This window comes from Cavia porcellus, unplaced genomic scaffold, assembly GCF_034190915.1.
Source record: "Cavia porcellus strain 051 isolate PalLab524CR breed Dunkin Hartley unplaced genomic scaffold, mCavPor4.1 scaffold_29, whole genome shotgun sequence".
Lineage (NCBI taxonomy): Eukaryota > Metazoa > Chordata > Mammalia > Rodentia > Caviidae > Cavia > Cavia porcellus.
The window spans coordinates 14,334,602-14,356,975 of record NW_026947512.1 but is presented as its reverse complement, the minus strand read 5'-3'; the positions used below and the strand labels follow the sequence as shown (position 1 = coordinate 14,356,975).

Here is a 22,374-nt window from a genome sequence, read left to right as displayed (position 1 = left end):
GGGAGGAGCAAGCTGCACACAGCACATGCTCTATGCAAAAGGATGAGCTGGGGCACCAGTGCTGCTCTGCAGAGCTTGGCCAATGCTGATCTAAGCAATAAGTGACTCTTCTAGTGACCCCTAAACATCTAATTCGGGGCCACTCTTCTGACTGTATGTGTTATCTGCTCAAGAATCATTAACAGAGATGTTCAACAGTCAAATTCTTGTGAAAACAAAATTCTGGTCCTACCTTGAAATCATTTTTTGTTGTAGATTTAAAAAAAAACAAAACAGATATATGGCCCTAAGGATCCAAGATCAAAATCCTACCTTCTCCTCTGACTGCTGCCAGGTACTTAAAACCACAACCTGCCTGTTCTTACCTACTCTTAGTGAACACAATATAGAATTTGCTTAAACTATGAAAATGAATGGTCACAACTCTGTAACCGTCGGTTCCATGAAAAATCAAGTCCAAAGTTACAAATTGGAAGAAAACAACACCCCTAAATGTGATGCCAAGGGGAGTTTAATATACATTTGGCCTTTCCAAAAAAAAAAAAAAAAATCCAGTGGTTGAGAAACCTATTACCTTTAAGGTTAGCAGTGGAACCATGTATAAAGCGTCTCACTGTGCCAGGGATAAGTGGCATGCAGTTAAAGGTCTGGTAAGATTCACTGAAGCTAAGAGCTTCCATCCTTTAGAGAAGGGATAGTGCTCGAAAGGAACAGAAAATCTATTTGGGGATAATCACCTGAAAACAAATCATCTTTCTGCCACTGGAATTGGATGACTGCACAAAGCTAAAGCTATGTAAAATAGCCACAGCTCTCATTAGAATTTTATACTTTGCCTTTCACAGTACATACATCACTTATGATTTCATTTGCTGTAGCACGAATCCTGGGCCTGCATCCTTTATGCAAGCACCATCCCCAAGTACTATCCCCACTGCCTGCACAAAGTAATTACAGTGTTCACAAACATATTCTTATGTTCACAAACATAATTCTTTGCAAGATTCCAGTTGTAAAACCAATTGAACAAGGACCAAAATCAAATTCAATGGTTAGGTTTGATGTTGCTCTTATGGGGAAATTTGATACAGTTCTCATCTAATTGGGTTTGAGACCAGAATTATGGAAAGAATTAGGTTTGTGAACCAAGGTTTCACTGTATATACCAAAAATTTTGGGGAAGGTGGAGGTGTACATATCACATAATAGACATGAATAATATAGTTTAAAATTTTACACACTTGAAAAAGAAAAATACACAAATAATAAGGAGCAACTAATGAATACGTTGCCAGTCTTTAGGTAGGAATCTTTCTCCCAATTCAACTTTGATACTGGGGTAGGAAAAGGAGTGCAGAAATGGATCCTAATTCTCAAAAGTAAAGTATTTCCCTGTAAACTTTAGGGTTGTCATTTGTGGACTTTTCCTTAGAACTTAACTAAAATAAACATTAGCAGAAATTCCAATTTCACAGAAACTGCAAATACCCTCCACAACTGTTCATTTTTTTTTTTTTTTTTAAGATTTGCAATCAGCCAGCCCGAGAGCGTTATTCAGTTCTCCTTGCTGCTGATTGGCTGCTGTCCTGTAACCTATCTCAGGCAGATGCACCAGCATTCCCACAAGAAAACAGGTTGCCACACTGTGAATAGCTGTCTCCAGTGTTCTCTGTTTTGTTCTCTCAAAGCTCTAAGATCCCTAAGATGCTGCCAAAATGCCCTATACTTTCTAAAGCTTATTAATATAATATTTTATTAAATTACATAACCGTGGGAAAATACCACATTTAAGACTGAAATTATAAAAATAGGCATTTTTATGACCATATCTGAAATTAGCAGTTTTTCACAATTTGTGGGTACTCTAAGAACATAATCTCTATGAATTTCAGGGATCCAGTGTATTGGTTGATTTCTACCATCTAAAGGCAGAAAAAGCTTGAGATTTACGACTTTTACTCAGCCTAGATAATATAATTAACATATCAAAAGATGGTATAAGTGGCAAGTCTTTTATAAGAAAAAAAAATGAGTACCCGGGCAATTTTAACTTCATCCAAGAATGATATTTTGGACTGGAAATTCCTCTCTTTGGTCACCCAAGGACAACATCGGGCACTGTGTGTCTACTTATGCGTAAGGATAACCTGAGACAGGAAAGAGTCATTCTTGATTGACAGCAATATCTCAATCTTTTGCCTTTTCTCTGTTTCCCGTTTCTGAGTGGGAAATCAAAAGCTGATCTAAAGTAGCACCAGGAAGAAAAACAATGTGAGTCTATACAACTAGTGCATTAACAATAAGACTTAAGAAATAAGGTCAGGAACAAACTCACAAAGAAGAGAATAACCTCTAGTTTCCTCAGAAGTATGTCAGGGAAGAGAAGTAGTTACTCTCCTCTGCATGCTTTACTAATTATAACCAATCTGTGCAAGGGTTTATACACATATATCTTTGACTTTAGTGACAAGAGGCATCTTCTAAAGTAGAAGCTGTGTGATTACTGTCCAGCATCCCAATTATGGCAAGCACGATTATGTCTCTCTGTGGCATCATAGAAGCAGACATGCAAATCAGACTGGAGCAGGGCTTTGGAAAGAGATGCAAAAGGGCAACTTCATGTGTGATGCTTAGGAGCACTCACCCTTCCAGGGCCCGTTCCCCTTTCTTCTACAGTGGGCTTTCCCTTCCTTGGCCCTTCTCACCCTTTGCTCCTCCTTTCAGGGGTCATCAGGAAGAAGGTAAGGATCATGGCGAGCATAGGAGGGATGAGTGTCACCTGAGGAGGTTGTTCATGTAAAAAAACTTCAATGGTTTGTTCCAATTTAGTCTGTCTTTTTTTTTTTTTTTTTCCTAAGTGCTTCGTCCCCTTAGAAAAACCAGCTGGCACTATGGGCTAAAAGAAAGTCTGACCGGAATGAGGCAAAAGGAATAAACTGAAATATCCCTAGTTTCCATGAATAAAAAGGAATCAAGAATGAAATGAATTCATGTCTTATTTGAATTCTGTCTCTACCCATTTCCCTTTCTCCATCTGAAAGGCTGATATATACTCCAGGCTCTAAAGTAACTATGAAATACACATTCTTTTGTAGCCAGTGGCTGTTGCCAGTGGTTATTTTCAATAGCTATGAAGGGGGCTGGGGGATTTAGCTCAGTGATGTAAGAGCCTATCTGGCAAGCACAAGGTCATGAGTTCAATCCCTGGTACCAAAAAAATAAAAATAAAAAAATGATATATAGCAATAGCTGTGAAGAACCCATTTCCAAAGTTTACAGACCCCTGCAATGGCCTACTGGGCTCATTAAGGTGCAGAAGAAAACAACATACAATGTTTGAGAAGATCTGCCTGCTTCTGCTTCTTTTTATAGACCCAAGGATGGAGACTGGCTTTACTCCTAATTAACAAAGGACTTGGTTCCATTACTTATAAAATTATTTTATTGAGTTTTCAAACCAAATAACGTATTTTCTGCCTTAATCTGAAATTTAGCATGAGTTTTTGTAAAAATATTACTCCATCTAAATGATTTCTGTGTGGCTAAATCCTAACAAAATAAAAATTTTAAAATCCTAGAGAGACATTATTTCACATGCTTTAACAATGGAACTCTGAAGATGGAACCATACACAGTAGCTTTCTAATAAGGTGTGCTAAGTACTTATTAAATTAATGAGTGAATTTAAAAGGTGTAAGCAATACATAAACCATTGGAAATTTACAACCACTTCGATTTTTAAACTATAGTACCAATATGAATAAACATAGGAAAAAATAAAATATATATGAGCAAGGCCACAGTAAGATGAGTAAGAAAGACAACGATGATAAGAATATAATTAGTATAATCCTGGGTGGCCCAGTGGAAAAAACTGTATAGCAGACTTTTCTGAGAGAGAGATAGGATGGATAATTAAACTGGACAGGGAAATCTGTGAAACCATATTAGTAACTTCAAAAATGGTAAACATTATTTATAAAGCTGGATTTTTAAAAAGAGTTTGGGAAGCTAAAAGGAACAAATTACGGTTTCATATGAGTCATGTGTTACATGTTCTTTCTAGAATTTTATATGCAATACTAGTTGCCTTATATAAAGTACTAATTGGATCTAACGTAGAATATAGGACAGAGAATATGGAGTCAAAATCTGAAATTTCAGTTGTAGTTAAGAGGGTTACACTCATTCCTCTTCGAAACACTGGGTGCCGACATGACCCGGATTGAAAAAAGTTTTCAAGTATGCAAAAACACAACAGTTTAAAGTAAGTTTTCAACTCCATACTGCTGTATAATTGCAAATTAGGAAAAAGGATAAATGGAAGAGATTCATCCACACATACGCTGAGACATGCATGGTAAACACATAGCATAGGTGACACCATTCCCGGCCAAAGTGAAGACAACTCTCAAACCACGTTACCACGAAGGAAACAAAGCATTGATGAAAAATAACTCCAAGTGCCACCTGCAAATGCACTGGAGAACAGAATTTTCTTTTTAAAACTCAAAAAGGACAAGAAAGACATGATAATGTGACAAGAGGATTTTTTTTCCTCAACACTGTTTATGGTTTGTTGAATCATATTCATATCAAAAAGAATCATCTTATGTAAGTGCTTTCCTCTGTTTAGGTGACAAATCCCTGAATAAAGTAAATCTGAATGTCAAAATGCCAACCAGGGTGCCAGTTCTAAAACCTAATTATTATTTCCAGTCATCATGGTAGCCATTCCAGTCCCTCAGACATCATTCTGGATTAAACTGCTCAAGGTCTCAAACGGCTATGCTTTCAGATACCTATTCCAATGCTGTGTTGTTCCTACTAAATACACAATTCTAATTTAGTCGCCGTTACAATTTGCTTTTAGACAGTATATTTCATGTAAATCTATTTTCTTATTCACGGTCACCAAAATATCCTGGATAAACTGAACTGCCTTATCATTTATTTCCTTCATCTGCATTTTATAATGATCATATTTTGAAATATAGTCAAGTTTTTGTATACTTGATAGAAAAATGGAGAAACATATATCTAATGATTTTAAAAGGAAAAGTTTTGTTTTGGCTAACTTGGCTTTCACTGTATTATTTTTGGAAGACTTAATGTGTAATGCAAAGAGACTGTCACATGAGAGAATGCTTTGACTGTCTTCTCATTTTATAAATACCTCCCCATCTACCTGCATTGTGTGTGACAGTATTCAGAAATAAGCAGGCATTATTTACACATGAGAATTTTTACTTACAAAACAAAAAAAAAAGCCAATTTAGTTTGGCACGACCAGAGGAATACTGCAACCACTGCAATACTTGAAAATAAAGCAAGTTACTTCGTCTGTCTTTGCTAGTTAAAAGGACAGAGACTTGCTCAAAGCGCATTTTTTATGGAGACTTGTACCAATCTGGGTCATAAAAGAAATATTTTATAATTTAAAAAACACTCACTCAGCTTCAAGTCAGTCTCAACTCAAATTCTGGCTTCTAGTGAGCTGGAAGGGCATGCTACTTTTTTTTTTTTCACTTGAAAAAGAGCAAGAAAAATTTCATCCTAATTACCAAAAGTTTTACTTAGTGTGTTAACTGATTTAAGTACACAAAACTTCAGTGAAAAGGGCCACAAATAAAAACACCAACAGTATTATATGGCAAAGTAAGGAAAGAAAAAAAAGTTTTTAAAAAAATATAGTAGGGTTAAGAAACTGCAAAGGCACCCTCTTTGTATTTTGTGAATGTTTTTAGCAACAATATTGGAGTCCAGATGGAAACATACACTAAAGCATACACAAAAAGATTGTCACATGGATCAATCAAAGAAAAGCCTTGACAATTCTGATAACATATATCCCAAAACACGACTTTTATAACTACTGAGAAAAATACTCTGAATACTTCACAAAGCCTCGGGTGACCTCAACACTTTTCTGCTCATTTTAACTTCATTTATACTTCTTTCAAATTCTTTACCATAAATTTTGAGGAACCAAGTTTATACTGTAGTTACTTAAAATGATTTTTGAAAGCTTGACATTTTGCCTACCCCAGTGAAAATTTGTCAACTATATAAAGATAGCACTGGCATGTCACTCACTTTCAATCCTGGCATAATATCACAGGAAAAGATTCAATACAACCAAATTCAGACTTTTATTTATCTGCTTTGGAACTAAACATATATAAACAGTAAACCCTCCTAGTATTATTGTGAGCACCAAATTGACAACTGATACTTATGTGTAGAGTGCTAACTGTGTCACCAAGAATTCAACATGCTTTGGTCGAGTTTTCATACATTCTGCATGACATGTATTTCAAATACAGAGTGAATGTGTAAGATTTTAAAACTTTTGTTATAGTAAAAGACACACTGTCATGAATCACCCTCAAAATCCTCCCACATACATACACACACTCTACAAACACACTTATCCCACTTCTCATAACTTTCTCAGGCAGTTCTGGAAGTATCTCATGTGTGTCTTTAGTTACACTGTTGGGGCTGCCATGGTGACTTGAATGGATTCAAAATGTTCACCTTTCATGATCATTTTGATTTTAGGGAAGATCCGGAAGTTGCACAATGCCAGATTCATGAATAAGGTAGATGTGCACACACTGTTACACTTTTATGAGTTTGCCTTTCCTTTGGATGATGCTCAGCAGGAGCATTCACCATACCTTTTATCACGTCTGGTAAAAACATTCATGAAAGAGCATTTCTAGCACAGCCTGTGAAAGCTGTGATGGAGAGCATTTGGGGGTGATTAATAGCAATGTATCTTTTACTATAATAAATTTTAGTGTAAACATTCACCATATGTATTTTTTGATCACATTTATTATATGTGTCTGAAGTTCAAGAGATGCTGATTCCCACAAAAGTATCAAGCTCTATCAAATACTATCACCATGCAAGGTGGGAGAGAAGGAAGGAAAAAGAAGGCAGGAGAAAGGAGATAAAGAGGGAAGGAGAGATTTGGGAGGAAGAGGAGAGAAAGTGAAGGGAGAGAAAAAGGAGGAAAGAAGGGTCCTGAGGTGGAGACAGAGAAGGGGAGCATGTCAAGGGAGCAGGGGCAGGAGGGTGGACGCTGCACCTGCACCTGGAAGGGACATAGTATGGGCCAACTTTAATTGGTTCACTTAACTTTAGGCTGGATTGTGCAAATCTTCTTCATATATGTCTGTTCAACTTGTACATTAAAGACACAGGGGTCCTTAGATGTTATTTTCAATCCTGTTTCCTGAGTGAGGACTAGCGGGAAAAAACATGCTTCTAACTTTTACCACAACAAGCAGTGAATTAGTTTATATCAAATGTGAGACTGAAAGTCAGCAAATCTACTCTCCGGGGTGTTTGGTGACTGTCCATGAGCACTTGCTGGAAAGCCAGTCATGTTTTTGAAAGGGCCTTTACTTATATTCCCAGGATGCAAATTTCTGATGAGATAATCATAGATCATTTCTCGTTAGCCTCTTTATCAAAAGCAAAGAGGAAAGATTTTAATTTCTTCTCCAGAGGTTAAGGTACTCTTGCCTAGAAAATTATATGGCTCTTTAAATGTTTAAAGTAGCTTGCACTTTTAATCATGTATTTTCAGAGGAAAATTTTTTATCTTCAAATCATTTGAACTCGAAATATTATTTACCCAGGAATTATCATCTGACATAATCATTCCATTTGTTGGTAACCAGAGCTACCAGGAAATACTTATTTCTTTATGAAATGTAGATGCTTATTGGCAAATACGTGCTGTAGTAGGAAAAGTATCAGAGTTCTTATCAAAACTTAAATGACTCATCAGACTTACTGTCCCACCAACCATGTGTCAGGCTCGAATTTTTCAACATCCACTAGTTATGGTCCTTCTCATTACAGCCATCTCATTGCAGCCATCCCAGTGTCTGTCAAGTGGTACTGCACTGTGATTTTGAATTTCATTCTAACGCTAATAATAAGCTTTGATATCCTTGGTGCCCTTACTAGGTGGTGCTATATCTTCTTTGGAGAAAAATGTTGATTCAAACTCTTTAGGTAACTTCTAACCAAGCTATGTTGTTGTTATCGTCATTGCTGTTGTCATCGTTACTAGAGTTCTTGTATATTTAGGATATTGACCTTTTATAAGATATAGGATCTGAAAATTTCTTTCCATTTTGTGGATTTGCTACCTTTTTCTTGTATTGTCTGAATCCCAAAAATTATTAATTTTTATGTAGTCCAATTTTTTTCTTTTGTCATAGATGCTTCTGGAGTCATAGCTAAGATATCACTGGTAAAATGAAATAAAGATTTGCTTTGAAGTTTTCTTCTGAGTTCTACAGTTTTAACTGTTACATGGAAAAGATACAGTTTTACTCTTCAAATATTTTAGCATCACTGTCAAAAATCAGTAGACCATACATGTAAGGATTTATTTCTTATCTCTGAAATTATTCCATTTACCAATATGTATGTCTGTGCACAGGTTAAATATCTCTTAACTGCAATGCTTGGAAACAAAAATATTTCAGACTTTGAAGCTTTTCAGATTTTAGAATATCTGCATAAACTTTACAAATAAAGCATTACCTAGCCAAAAATTCAAAATGCTCTGGCAAAGTTGCAGATTTCAGAGCACTTCAAACTCCAGAATTAGGGACTCGTGTTAGCAGAAAGTATGAGTCTGCTAACATTATTCTTTTTCCACACTGCTTTGGCTATTTTAAGTGCCTTATTTTTTCATGTGAATTTCTAAGATCAGCTTATTTCTTTAAAAGGAAAGAAAAGGCATTTCGGTTACTGCTAGACAGTGTGTTAAACCTGCAGGTCAACTTGGTGAGTAGAAACATCTTAATAATATTAAACAATATTAATTAAAATTAAATGTTGCCATCTATAAACAGAGCATGTTCAGGTTATTTGGATCTTCTTTAACTTGCTTTCATTTACGTGGAAATTTTACTCTTCCACAGCTCCAGCCTCTTCCTGTGCTCTTGTGCTATTACTATTAAACACACACTATATAGTGTATGTATGTATATATATGTGTGTGTGTATATATATATATATATATACCCACACATATGTGCAAATGTGTGTGCAAGTGATGCACATAAATCAGTTTACACAGTTGTCTCTTGAAGATAAGTATATACATAGGTGTGACTGTGTGTTACGTATGGTTCAAACTGTTGTTAGTTTATAAACTAATGTCTCTTGAAATTGAAAGACAATTAGCTTATTTTATTAGCCTTCTTGTTTACCTTATTTCATTCTCTTCATTCCCCCCTGTATGTCTGAATTGCCTTCTGGTGTCATTTTCTAACTCCAGCCCAGGAGCGTTTCTGACCATTTCTTTTGTGCTCTTATTCTCCTATATATGATATTATTTACAAATACCAGGACCAGTAATGCAAATACTGCAGCATGACATTTTTTTAATCAAAACCAAAAAGAAAGAAACTATATAATTATGTTTTGTGTAAACAGAATTACATTTAATATAACTCTCTGCAAATTTTTGTTCTGCGTATATGTACGTGATTTCAAATTACTGCCTATGCCATCTCCTTGCAGGTTAAAGAACTTTCTTTGTTTTTGGTTTGTTTGTTTGTTTGTGTTTTCCCCTAAGGTCTCACTATGCAGTTCAGGCTGGCCTTGCACTCACTGCATAGCTCAGCTTGGGCTCAAACTCATGGTGATCCTTTTGCCTCAGCCTCCCAAGTGCCGGGATTACAGGCGGATGCCACCATGCCCTGCTTTCTCTGGTATTTCTTGAAAGGCAATTGTGTTAGCAACAAATTCTGAAAGTTATTTTTTTAACTTGGCTATGTCTTTGTCTTCAGTTTTGAAAACCTGCTTATAGATTAACTATTCATTTTCAGCACCTTTAATGTTATCTCACTGTCTTCTGGCCTCTAATATTTCTGCCAAGTCTGCTGTTAATATTATTGGGGTTCTTTCGAATGTAATGTATTGTTTTCCCTGTACTGCTTTCAGGAATCTTTTTCTATCTTTGTCTTTCCACAATTTAACTATGATGTATCAGGATGTGAGTCTGTTTGTATGTGTCTACACAGAATTTATCGAACATCCTGGATATACTAATGTTTTTCATAAAGTTGGGAAGTTTTCAGCCATTATACCTTCAAGTATTTCTGCTGCCCCTTTCTCTTTGTCCTGCCTTCTGATGCGTTCCATCTACATTAGAACCCTAATGATGTCCCACATTTTTATGAGGTTGTCATTTCTCTCTCCATTCTTCAGATCTATTTAGCTTCAAATCTGCTGTTTCTTTGGTCACCACAAATCACCTGCTAAAATATGTAGCTTTTTAATTTGTTACTGCATTTTAACTTTGTAATTTCTTTATAAGCGCCTATTGACACCTCTTACATGAAATATTTTCATCAAACCTTTTTTAATCCTTAGTAAGAGTTTCCCCAAATTCTCCAAAGATATTTAGAATGGGTGCTTTTAAATCTTTAAGCCTAGGGCTCAGAATTTAGTTCAGAAGCATAAGTGCCTGCCTGGCAAGTGTGAAGTTGTGAGTTTGATCCCTAGTACAAAAAAAAAAAAGTCTTTTAAGTCTAATATTTGGGCCCCTCAAATGTTTCTGTTGCCTGTATTTTTTTTTACATGTGGGATATGCTTTTCTGTTTCCTTTGTTATGTCTTATATTTATTGAAAAGTAGATATTTTATATAACTAGTATGACGATCCCAAATGTTTATTTTCCTTTCTGTACCCTATAGCTTGTTTGTTGCTTGCTTATTTGTTTAGTGACTTAGCTAGGCTGGCTCAGTGAGATCTACTTCTGCCTCACTGTGCACTCTAGTGTGCCTGCATGTATTTCCCCTCTTATTTCTCTTCTAACCTGTCTACCCCTGCTGGGCATGGGTAGTCAGAGATTGTGCTTATGTCTTCTGGACTCCTTAGACTTTAACCATTGTTTGGAGGGAGATCTGTCTTGGATGCTGTTTTCATACTTCAGGAAATTCTGCTTTTCCCTCCACATTTATTCAGGATAGTGGCTTGGCTTCTCCCCAGTCCCCATTTGCTGCTAAGGGAGCACAGGCTGTGCATAAACAGCTTCCAAACTGCTAGGGAGGACTGTGGCTGGCTTCCTAGGATCTGCCCTTAGAATTGAGTAGCACACTGCTCAGTGACTGTTGGACAGAAATATCGTTCAAGACTTGTGCCAGGGAACCTTCCACTCATTTTTGATGAGTCGGGGTGTGGACAGGGAATGCTTTCATGTGTGACCCAGGTCTTGCTCTGATTTGTTCTTGGATGAGTATAATCCAGCACTGTGCTCAACCTTCTGTGACTCAGAGTTTGCTGCAGTCCACATTGGACTCACAACTGGCCGTGCACAATGCAGTCACAATTGGCTGTCTCTCTCCCTGGTTCTTCATACTTGCCTAGAGTAAAACTTCTGCAATGGTGGACTAAAGGACCTAAATGCCAGCATCCTGTCTCTCAGGGTAAAACCCTGGCCACAAACAGAGCTACAGAAGAGGGAGTCCATGTGTTTTACCTGCATATGTCTTATGTAGGGCAGACTAAGGACATCTGGTAATATAATGGTCAAATGTCACAAACACTCTTACTTTTAGTAGATTTACTTGAATATTTATTTATCTATATCTTGAACATCCTTGAGATAATTATGAGATACCTTAAATGAATTTTTGTTGTAATTTTCATCAGTTGAATTTGTTGTTTTGCTGGGAGATAGGTATATCAAACTCTTTACTCTACCCAAAGACACCTCTAACGGATTGTGTGAAGTTATACTTCAGAGTCTCAGGCTACAAATTTAATTTTGCACACCCATATATTACCACTTGACCAAAGAAATTAGGCAGAAACATTTGAAACTTTCTACTGCAAACCTGAGTTTGAAACAGAAAGAAATTTAAGTTCTAATTTAATTTTTATATTACAATTTTTTTCTTATAGATCTTACACTTGCATCTTCAAATAATCTGAAGAATAATCTGTCACATTGTTAAGTCGCAGTGAGTTATACACTATGTACAATCACACCAGTATCCCGCAGTCAAAAGGTTGGAGCTAACGTAATTCTACTTATGTGAGTTAGAAAAGGAATAAAATCCTTCTTTCCTCTGGCATTAACCAGAATCTTGTTGCTGTCCATGGTAAAGAAACATACATTCTGCTATTAGTAACATAACACAAAAAAAATCACATCTGGTCCAACTTCTCTAAATTCAGCTGTCACACTTATTTCTAAAATGACAATCCTAAAAACTCACTACGAAGGTAAAAAGGAAACATTCAGCTAATGGGAAAGCATATGAATGTTCTATATTCGCTTTCTTGAACGTCTTAGGAGCATACAGCAGAAGTCTGTGTTAACTGATTTATTGAGGGTTAAAATAAGCTCCAAGGAAATCTTGACTCTGCTTTACTCTCACAGCTCATCCCATAATCTGCTGTGCATATATAAACCAAATAAATTCTTCAAGGCCCCCTTCAAGTCATGTCCCTTCCACCCAGGCTTAAGTTTACAGCAATTTACACACTGTCTCCAACTCCTGACCACCCACAGCACTGATGATCTTAAATGCATAGTGTAGACCCTAAAGACTAGTTCAAGTATAGCCACTTGAATTATTTAACAACTGTTTCTCTTTGGTTGTAATGAATTAGTCCTCCAGAGAATCCCTACACCATCTCAAGTGTGTTCAGCTTATTTTCTCTGCAACTCCCCTGCTCAAACAGAGAAACTGCTGCCATCAGATCAAAAGAGGAACCAAGGAGAACTTCCTGTCTTTAGTTTTGCAGGGCTCTCCAAAGCAGCTGTTGTATCCTAATTGGTTGTACTGAGAACAGTCTGCTCCAAGAGTATAACACGTACACTCTATTCTATACTCTTTATTCAGTTCATACAGATGAGAATAAACAGAAGTCCCAGCCATTAAAATTCAATACCCCTTACATGTCTAGTCCAATGGAATCTTAATACTACCATTGTATATGAATAGAAAGTCTAAAAATAATTAACCTTTGGTATTATGATTAAGCTTTATACAATTCTAAGTGCAATTAATCAAATATAATTTCCCTAATACAAAACTAGCAAGGTCAAGGATCATTAGCTTAATTACATTTCCTTCGTATTATGCTGCTGACTTTTTTTTAAAAAGCCATTTACTTAGAAGTCTACAATCTTTTTGGCTGAAGTACAATAAAAAAAATAGAGGTTATTACTGTTGCATTCTTTGAACTGATTGGGTATGCTCTACAAATAGTTATAGGAATAGCATCTTCAAAAAATAATAAATCTTTCAACATCTAAAACAAATCCAGATTCCACAAGACCTATGTTTGTCTAATTATAGCTTTGTATTTTGATGTGGTTTTCTATGTAAATACATTTTTAAGGCTTGCAATTGGAATGTACTCTATTAAAAGCAGATGTTAAAAGATTCAAAGTACCAAATGCTTATTATACATTCCACCCCCAAAAAAATCTAAATCACCTTCTTATAAGATATTTGGAGTTTCAAGGATTATTTTCGATCACCAATCTAAAAGATAAATATAACTGTACAAATCAACCAATACCTTTGTTAGAACAACTAAAATAATTAAAACCAATACAAAAATCTAGACTTCTACAATTCAGTTTATTGTCCAGCCTAGCACCTAGTGAACACTGAACTCTCCATTGATTATAAAAAAACCATATTTTAAAAATTGTAAAAATGAATACTTGCAATAAGTAAATAAAGCTAAAGCAGAGATTCACACATGAAATACACTTTTTTTCCTTTCTATAGCTGTCAGTATTACAGCAGATACACTCATTCCCCCTAGTTTCTCAACATAGCAGAGAAAAAAAAAACCCTTTTATGACAATTACTGCTTCATGTAAGAATGTTTAGGGGCACTATGTTATGCATAACACATGAAAGCAGCTGAATGATAAATGCTTCTTTTCTCATCATGGTTATGAATTTTACAACATAAAACCTTTTTTTAGAGGTTAGGTCATCAGCTACAATGGAAAGATTAAGCAGGATACTAAATGTCCAATTCCTTGGCATTTAACATCTGTATTAAATGTAAATTTTAAAGAATCCCTTCACTATTCCCCCTCCCCCATTTATAATAAATAGCAGATTTACCTATCTATTTTTCTAATCATACTTCCAGAGGCTAAAGCCCAACAATAGTTCTTAGCCTAATTGTCTGGGCAGAGTATTTTAATCTAATAAATAGAAGAGACTCAGGATGAAGGTCGTTTGTGGTACATTAAGTGGTTGCACAAATACTGGTAATATATTTTTAAAATAACACAGATTCTTCTTATTCATCCCTATTAATTTCTGTGTGCAAATTTACATCACAAGTAGCATGTTCCTTTGCAGACATGATAAACATTAGACATTACTTACTAGAAGGATGTTTTAGGGAGCTGGTTCTTTTGTGTCATGGGGTGAATAAAAGGTGTCATCGGTTGACATTTGGTGGAGGTTAACCACAGCAGCTCCCTGCCTCTAACCACCCTCTATACAGCAGGCGAGCAATGGCCTCATTTTCACCGCATGCAAAAGCTCCTGTGTACAAGGCTCAGATCACTCATAAGCTTTTATTTAACTGGGCAAATGTCATGTGAGGCCACCTCACAGTCCTTGTGCTTGTCAAAATTTGTTAGAATATGGAAAAGCTTTTCAAAACTTGTCCACATAGCATTTTATAAGCCTAACTGTAGTTATTTAAAAGTCAAATGTATATGGAAAAGACTAAAATTCCAACTATTTTTAAAGAATATATTCTGGTCTCTACATGATATTTAATGATATTCACATGAAATATTTTGCATCACATTTATGACTTCATTAGGAAGAACACAGGTTCTGGGGCCAGATGCCTGGAGTCTGACCCCTAGCTCTGCTCTTCCTAGTATGGAAAAAATCATGAGATTCACCTAAGACTTCAGCTCTCTATGTTGTGAACTGAGAATGATGATGTCTGTCTCACAGAAGTGAGGATAAGGATAGTAACTAGCATGCAGTGGACAACTCATATAGCCTGACTTGTTGTTGCCATGGTTGCTGTCTTGTTATAATTACTATTAGTTACTCTTAACACCACGTTTCCCAAAGGACACAGGGTTGACCAGAAACTTCTTTCAGAGACAGTCCTTACTACCCAAATCATTCCAAAGTAAATGCTCTCCCTCTATTCATAAGCTTGGGTTACATTTAATTTAATCTTTATTTGGCCATGGAAGATCTTGAGGTGATTTAAGTTATTATCCACATTAACAATCACTGATTATGCTGACAATAGAGGAGAGGGTAGATTAAATGTTTGCTGGCATTGCTACAGCATTCCTTAAAATTGGGCCAGTGTGTATGTGTGTGGATATTTAAACACAGGCATCATATAAGATTGATTTTTCTACTTTTCTCTTTGCCCCTTGAGAGATGGGGTTGTTGCTATTTTATATTAGCAGGTTAATACGTAACTCTGGTGTATAAATGTCACACTCATTTGCTTATGAACAATTACGTCACCTTTGTCTGATTAGCTGCCATGTCAGCTAATCTCTTGAGGTGCATAACTTCAAAATAAAGGAGAGATGAAGAAATCAGCACAGAGTAAACTTAAATATATGTTTCAAGAGAAAAATATAAGATTCTTTTATCTTTAGTTCCTTGGAGGAATGGAAAATTTAAATACAAGATATTCATCATTACTACTAGTCTGAATGTCCAGAGAATAACTCACTTTCTCCTTACCTGAAAGGGCAATGTACCCTACTGAAGAATCCTCTATTACCATCCTGCAAATGTCTCTACCATGACAGTAAAAACAGCACAGGCACCTCATTAAACACCAGTGCATTCAACCCCAGTCTTACTTTCAAGAAGACAGATCACAGAAAAATTATTTGGCTATTTTTAAATATTTAAAGAAAAACAGAACTTCCAGCTTCCACTGTATATAAGAAAAATCACTTGAAATACTGCCATAAACATACGCCACAGCATTAAAGGCTATTCATTTTACTGGAAATGAATCACGAGGTACCAAAATGTCTGCACATACAATAAGTGTACATTTCCCATAAAACAGGGAACTATTTGCATGCATCCTGAAAAGTCCACTTTCCTTAAACAAAGTTCTAAATGTCTCCAGGGAATGGAAGAGATAGATTTTTCTCCTCAGTAGGACAAAGTTATATAACACTGTGTTTCTTGAGTAAGATATCATTTTGCAACACGTTTTTTTCTCTACCATACAGGAAAAGAAAAAAATTTTTTCATCCTTCCAGAAACAGACCTGAAATGCAGAGCTCAGAACCATGACCCAGGCTAAGAAACTGCTGAACAAGCTTATCAGGAGTCATGATGGCCATGGTTTCACAGACCTTGTTTGAATCCGGAGGTTGACAATGACATCATTATCAATAACCACAAATTGCAACTTTGCCAAAGTTTCTTACCTACAGTTTATGAAACATCTTAATGACAGAGGTGATTGTGCTGAGCTGGTGCTCGATACAGATGTGCTGGTTCCATGCAAAGTGGCCAGCTCATGTCAACTAGTTTAACTGGTAGCTCTGGCAAGCCATAAATCACACTTCAGTAAGCTAAAAACTGAACATTATGCCGAACAGAGCATGAAATCCCAGTCTCAGGCAACATGTGAGACATCTTTTTTATCTGAATTCTCCTAGTATAAAAAGTGATACTGGAAGTGGAGGAGAGCACGGTTTGGTTTTCTGAGAATTTAGTTACTGGACAAGAGACTTCCCATGCCACAATGTGCCCACTGTCAAGCAACAATTCTAGTGGTCTGGCTCTCCTCAGAGTCTGCACTCTCTATCCCTACTCCTTGCCCAACCACCTTCTCCATCTTTGCCACAGTCTACGAGAAGGGATTTGATGATGGTCTCATAGCACTGTCTGCTAATACACCATGGAAGAGTTTGATCTCTGCCAGAGAAGAAGACATGGTTTTTTCCATTTACCATTACTCCCATTAACACTTTCACCCTGAGCTTGTTATTATGACATGCATGGTTTTCTGGTTTTTAATCATTGTTGTACATAGTCATAGATATTTGTAAAGCCCTCCACCCTCAGTAAGATAGTTTTTTAATTTAACAAATGCTTATAGTCTACAGTGTGTCAGGCATAGTTTCACTTACTACAGTTACTGACCTATGGTTATTCTAGAAACCAGCTTCAGTGCAATAAGAAGTGCAGAAAAATTCAGCTACATCATGTTTGGGTTTCCATCCTTCTGAGAATAATAAAATGTCAGGGGTCAGTCTCTCACTACAACCAGCCAATGGTCTGGCTCTCCCACTCGAATCCATCCTTTTCCTGGTTGGATTTGGCAGGATCCAAGCATGAGGAGGGCTTCTGCTCTGAAACAGGTATCAGTGGAAACAACCCTGGATCATGTTCCTAGCTACAACTTCTAGGTTGGAGACAAAAATTCAAGTCATAATTCCATTAGCAGGTCCTCATCTCTTGCCCTGACTCATGTCACAAGTTAGATCAAAGAATATAACATGGAATGGAAATGTTACAAGTAGATCTTCCATAATTTAAGTACAGTGTGACTGCTTAGCTGAGTTCTAACATCTAATTGCTAAATATCAATCACATTATCACTAAGGATTGGACTTCTTATTCTTCTCTGCCCACTTTTTATTTCCACCTATATTAGCACTCAGTTTTCAATCAAGCAAAAATGAATTTCTAAACACCCACTTCTGCAACGGTATTACCTTTTGGAACTAGGTATTATAACATTACAAATAAAAGAGTTAGGACATTATCATTTGAAGCAGAATATCTGCTGCCAAAATTAAACTTTGCTATCTGCATACAATCCATAGTATATAAATTTTGAAACTTTTCTCTAATTAAAGTTCACACTTGTGCCAGAAACCCTGCCCAAGCTCAGAAAGCACAAGAATACTCACTTGTTTGGCCTTCGTCTTTGAGATGGTATCAGATATAGGTTTTTTCCTCTCCTTTACAGCAGTTTTAGAAAATAATTCCTCAAATTCATGGCAATCTATGGATGGCTCTTCAATTTTTTCCCAAATAAGTGAGGGACTGGAGTCTCTAAAATTAAGAAAAGAATGATGAAAGGGCCATCAAACAGAACTACACTGTAGTGAGTATAAAGAGAAAGGGAAATGGGAAGGAGGGGAGGAGAGGAAGGGAAGGGAGGGGAAGGCAGGGAGAGAAAAAAGAAGGGGAGGGGGGAAGGAGGAAGGCAGGGGTCAGTCAAGGAGGAGGAAGGCGTGAGAAATAATGTTGTATCAACTTGATGAGAAAGTTAAAATGCAACCCATATACAATTAAACCTTTGCCTAAAAATAATTTCCAGTAATTCTAAGTTATCACAGCGCAAAGATATAAGAGGAAGATCCCTTTCAGAGTGGACTATGAAGGCCAGATACCACACAGTGCCACCTTGACTGGTTAAATCATACTTCAAGGATAGCCTCCCCCATCCCTCCAACCTCCCCTGCCCACTGTTACTTGGTTCCTCACTGACTACAGGCTCATTTAAAACTACCTGAAAAGGGCAAAAGCATTTTTTTTTAAATCAAACTTTATATCATCTGTCTGGAGAAAATGAGTTTGGGGCATGATTTAAAATGATTTTTGTTTTTTTGTTTTTATTTAAAGAGAAAAAAGAAAGGACATAAAAAAACAAAGCAGTAAAAAGGTAATGATTTAAAATGATTCATCAGCCTATATAAGTGACATGATTTCTACACTGAGAAAGAACTGCATAGTTAAATAAAAAAAAAGTAGTCAGTTACACAGACTCTTGCTTCCTGAAGAGAAAATTCACACGCAAAAATGCAAATGGGCCTGGTAAACACTCTGATTCTAAATTCTAACAGCAATCACAAGTTAGACGGAAGAAGGCCAGCGAAGTTTAAACTACATATTTTTCCCACCCCTGCCAAGACTCCTAGCATTGTCTCAGTGACCCGGGAACATGGTCATGGACCATTAATGAACAGTAGGCCACCAACCAAACCCAGTGAAACATGTTCTTTTACGATCATCATTCCCAACTCTGATTTTATGACCTCATAATCAGCCATAGAAGTGCCATGAAATTCTCAAAATTAAATTTTTTCACATATGGAGTGTGTACATTTTTATACAATGAGCTTCTAAAAAAAAGATTCCTACAAACTGGACAAGTAAAGCACGTTTGGGCCTTTTAGAGGATGCCAGCACCGTCCTCGGGAGTCGGTTTGACTAAGGATTTGATCTACATTTGTACACTGCTGTAAGAAATGGAAACTTAAATAGGGAAAACAGAGTAGGTTCATGTAGGGAAAACAGTTGGGCTAGAAATGCTTATCAGTCTTTACTCGTTTTGCATTATAAGTAGTAGATTCAGGCATGAACAAACATCAAGTCCTGCAAATAGGAAACAGAGCACACATGAAAAAAAAAAAATAGACCCTTCTGTCCTTAAAGGACGTGTTGATAACCCTAGATGGATATATGTACGCCTCATATACTGCTATATTTTATACAGTTAAAATATTATATAGTATTTATACATTTATTTTGTTACATATATAAATTGTTTTAGCTCTTTGACACTGCCTGAGAAAAGACTGAAATTTAAATAACTGTTTCACTAAATATTGATGTAAAAATCTATACAAAAGTTTTAAGAGTCGCACACAAATAGTGTATTAAACTGTACTTTTTTCCAAAAGCCATCAGTTACATCGCTCTCTTCACACTGACTGTGCAAAGATGAACTTGCATTCATGTTACCTTTTACTATGAAGCTGGATTCTTGTCCAATAAAGAGGCTTCATTGGCCGACAAGGCTCTATTGGCTGCTTCCTAGTTCCTCTGTCCTGATTCATCCCTAATCCAAACAAGCCACTTGGCAATGGAGGAGGAAGAAATCCACAAACTTGTGGTGTTGTTAAAGTGCTGGTCCCAACTTGTGGGCAGAGTGGAGGGTCTGATCCAGGGAGCAGAGGAGGTGGTGGGGGTGGGGGAATTCCTGCCCCAGAGGGAGCCAGAGGCAGGGCAGCAGTAGGCAGAATTCCCATACCTGGCAATGGAGGAGGTGGAGGAATCCCAACTCCTGGAAGGGGAGGAGGAGGGGGTACTCCCACTCCAGGAAGGGGAGGGGGAGGGGGTACTCCCATCCCTGGAAGGGGAGGAGGAGGGGGTATTCCCACTCCTGGAAGGGGAGGGGGAGGGGGTATTCCTACTCCTGGAAGGGGAGGGGGAGGGGGTATTCCCACTCCTGGAAGGGGAGGGGGAGAGGGTATGCCCATTCCAGGAAGGGGAGGGGGAGGGGGTATTCCCACTCCAGGAAGGGGAGGGGGAGAGGGTATGCCCACTCCAGGAAGGGGAGGGGGAGGGGGTATTCCCACTCCAGGAAGGGGAGGGGGAGGGGGTATTCCCACTCCAGGAAGGGGAGGGGGAGGGGGTATTCCCACTCCAGGAAGGGGAGGGGGAGGGGGTATTCCCACTCCAGGAAGGGGAGGAGGAGGGGGTATGCCCACTCCTGGAAGGGGAGGGGGAGGAGGTATTGCCACTCCAGGAAGGGGAGGGGGAGAGGGTACTCCCACTCCAGGAAGGGGAGGGGGAAGGGGAGGAGGCCGAGGAAGAGGAAGTACTCCTTCCCCAGGAAAAGGGGAAGCAGGGGGTGGCAGCATTTGAGAACCTGGCAGAGGAGGAGGTGGGGGGACTGCTGTACTGGGCAGCGCAGGCACTGTCACACCAAGGGGAGGTGGGAGAGTCTCCACACCCAGGACAGGTGTGGAACTGGAGGACTCTATACAAGGCAGAGGTGGTGGTGGTGGGATGCTACAACTGTTTCCAGAGGAGGAGAAAACAGCATGTTCATGGCTGGTTTCAGAGCCAGTATGAAGAGAAGGATGCGAGGCTTGTGACCCAGGCTGTTCCTGACCATCAGGCAACAGAAAGGATGGAGGTGGTGGAGGTTGTGACACATCCGGTAGGGGCTGATGGGCATCGAGCTGTACTGATATTCTCCTTGAAGACACAATCAAAGAAATCTCAGAACAGAATTTTGTCTGAGGTCCAGATGCTAAAGATGGAGCAGAAGGCTCTCCAGTCTCAGCCCCAGACAGGCACGGAAGGCCTTCGAATGGAAGTGCCAGCATCCTGCCCTCTTCTGTCGGAGAAGTCTGTATGGATTTTGCCTGTACAATACTTTGATGGTGTACATCCTTTTCTCCTAATCTGAGGGCTTCCAGACAGACGTCATCTGAGGCTGTCACTCCATTGTCAACCCTCTGATGGCTGCTGGCCACCTCCATATCCAGGGCAGGGTATTGCTTCTCTAGTTCAGCTATTTTGGTCCTCAGATCCTCAATGGTCTGCTCCAGCTGCTGAATTACAGTTGCCTGTCCCTCAGACTTCATGTCGAAAATGTCCTGAGGGGGAACAAGGACAGACACAGTTAAATATGAAAGCAGGAAAAATCCCAATGTCCTAAAAATAATTAGAAAATTAAACAAAATTGTATTTGTTCATTGCAATGCTTACAGGGAGATCCTTCTACAGAGAAACTCCACTAATATGTCTGTATGCCCTCTTAGTCTATCCTTGGATTTAAAAGTGGTTCACATGCATTGCCACAAGCCCTTAAGCTCCTTATTTGCCTCATATGCAAAAGATATGGAGGACAAGCAGATGACAGAACAGGAAAGAAGATTCTGAGTGACAGTTTATTTCTAAGATAAACTTGTTTCCTGTGTAGGGACATTTACTATTAGGATATTCCTTAAAGACACTTTCAAAGTAATTCTGAGTCTTAATGGAAGTCATTATCTTTTAAAAATAATCACTGAATTATTTTTAAAATACTATTTCTAATAAGTGAACTAATTTTAACATTTGCAAGGGCATGTGTCATGTCATACACGTCATATTTAGCACGATTTTTATATTTTACTCAAGGCATTCCAAAAAGCGATAATTGACAGTTTTCCACAATATTTTAAGGTATACTATATTAAGTGTTCATACACACATGCATACACCACCTAGGTCATTGTTTTTCATCAGTGTCTTACCAAAAGACTAAAATATTATATTACACAGTTTAGAAAATTGTGCTATATTTTCTAAGTAGTCTATGGTAAACTAAATAACTATTACAAACATTTTTAGCATCCTCTTTGACTACTATTAATCTCTCACTATGGTGCTACAAGCAAACAAGAAAAAAACCCTAGCTTTCCAATTCATCCTAATGTAAGTACGTACAACAATTCAATGTTTCACTGTTACTCTGAATCAGCTAAAGGTACAGATCATATTAACGTTCCCAGTGTATCCTTAGAAGTGACGGTTA

General features: G+C 37.7%; 1 protein-coding gene across 2 annotated transcripts in view; it reads right to left on the bottom strand.

The window, feature by feature from the left end:
* Fmn2 (formin 2) overlaps positions 1–22,374 on the bottom strand; it is a 308,299-nt gene that overhangs the window by 187,600 nt on the left and 98,325 nt on the right. For both annotated transcript variants that reach the window (XM_063240263.1, XM_063240264.1), the window contains 2 exons: positions 19,806–21,451; positions 17,966–18,110 (listed from right to left, as the gene is read on the bottom strand). In XM_063240263.1, the coding sequence (XP_063096333.1) occupies positions 17,966–18,110; positions 19,806–21,451 (1,791 nt within the window). The remainder of the gene's footprint in view (positions 1–17,965; positions 18,111–19,805; positions 21,452–22,374) is intronic.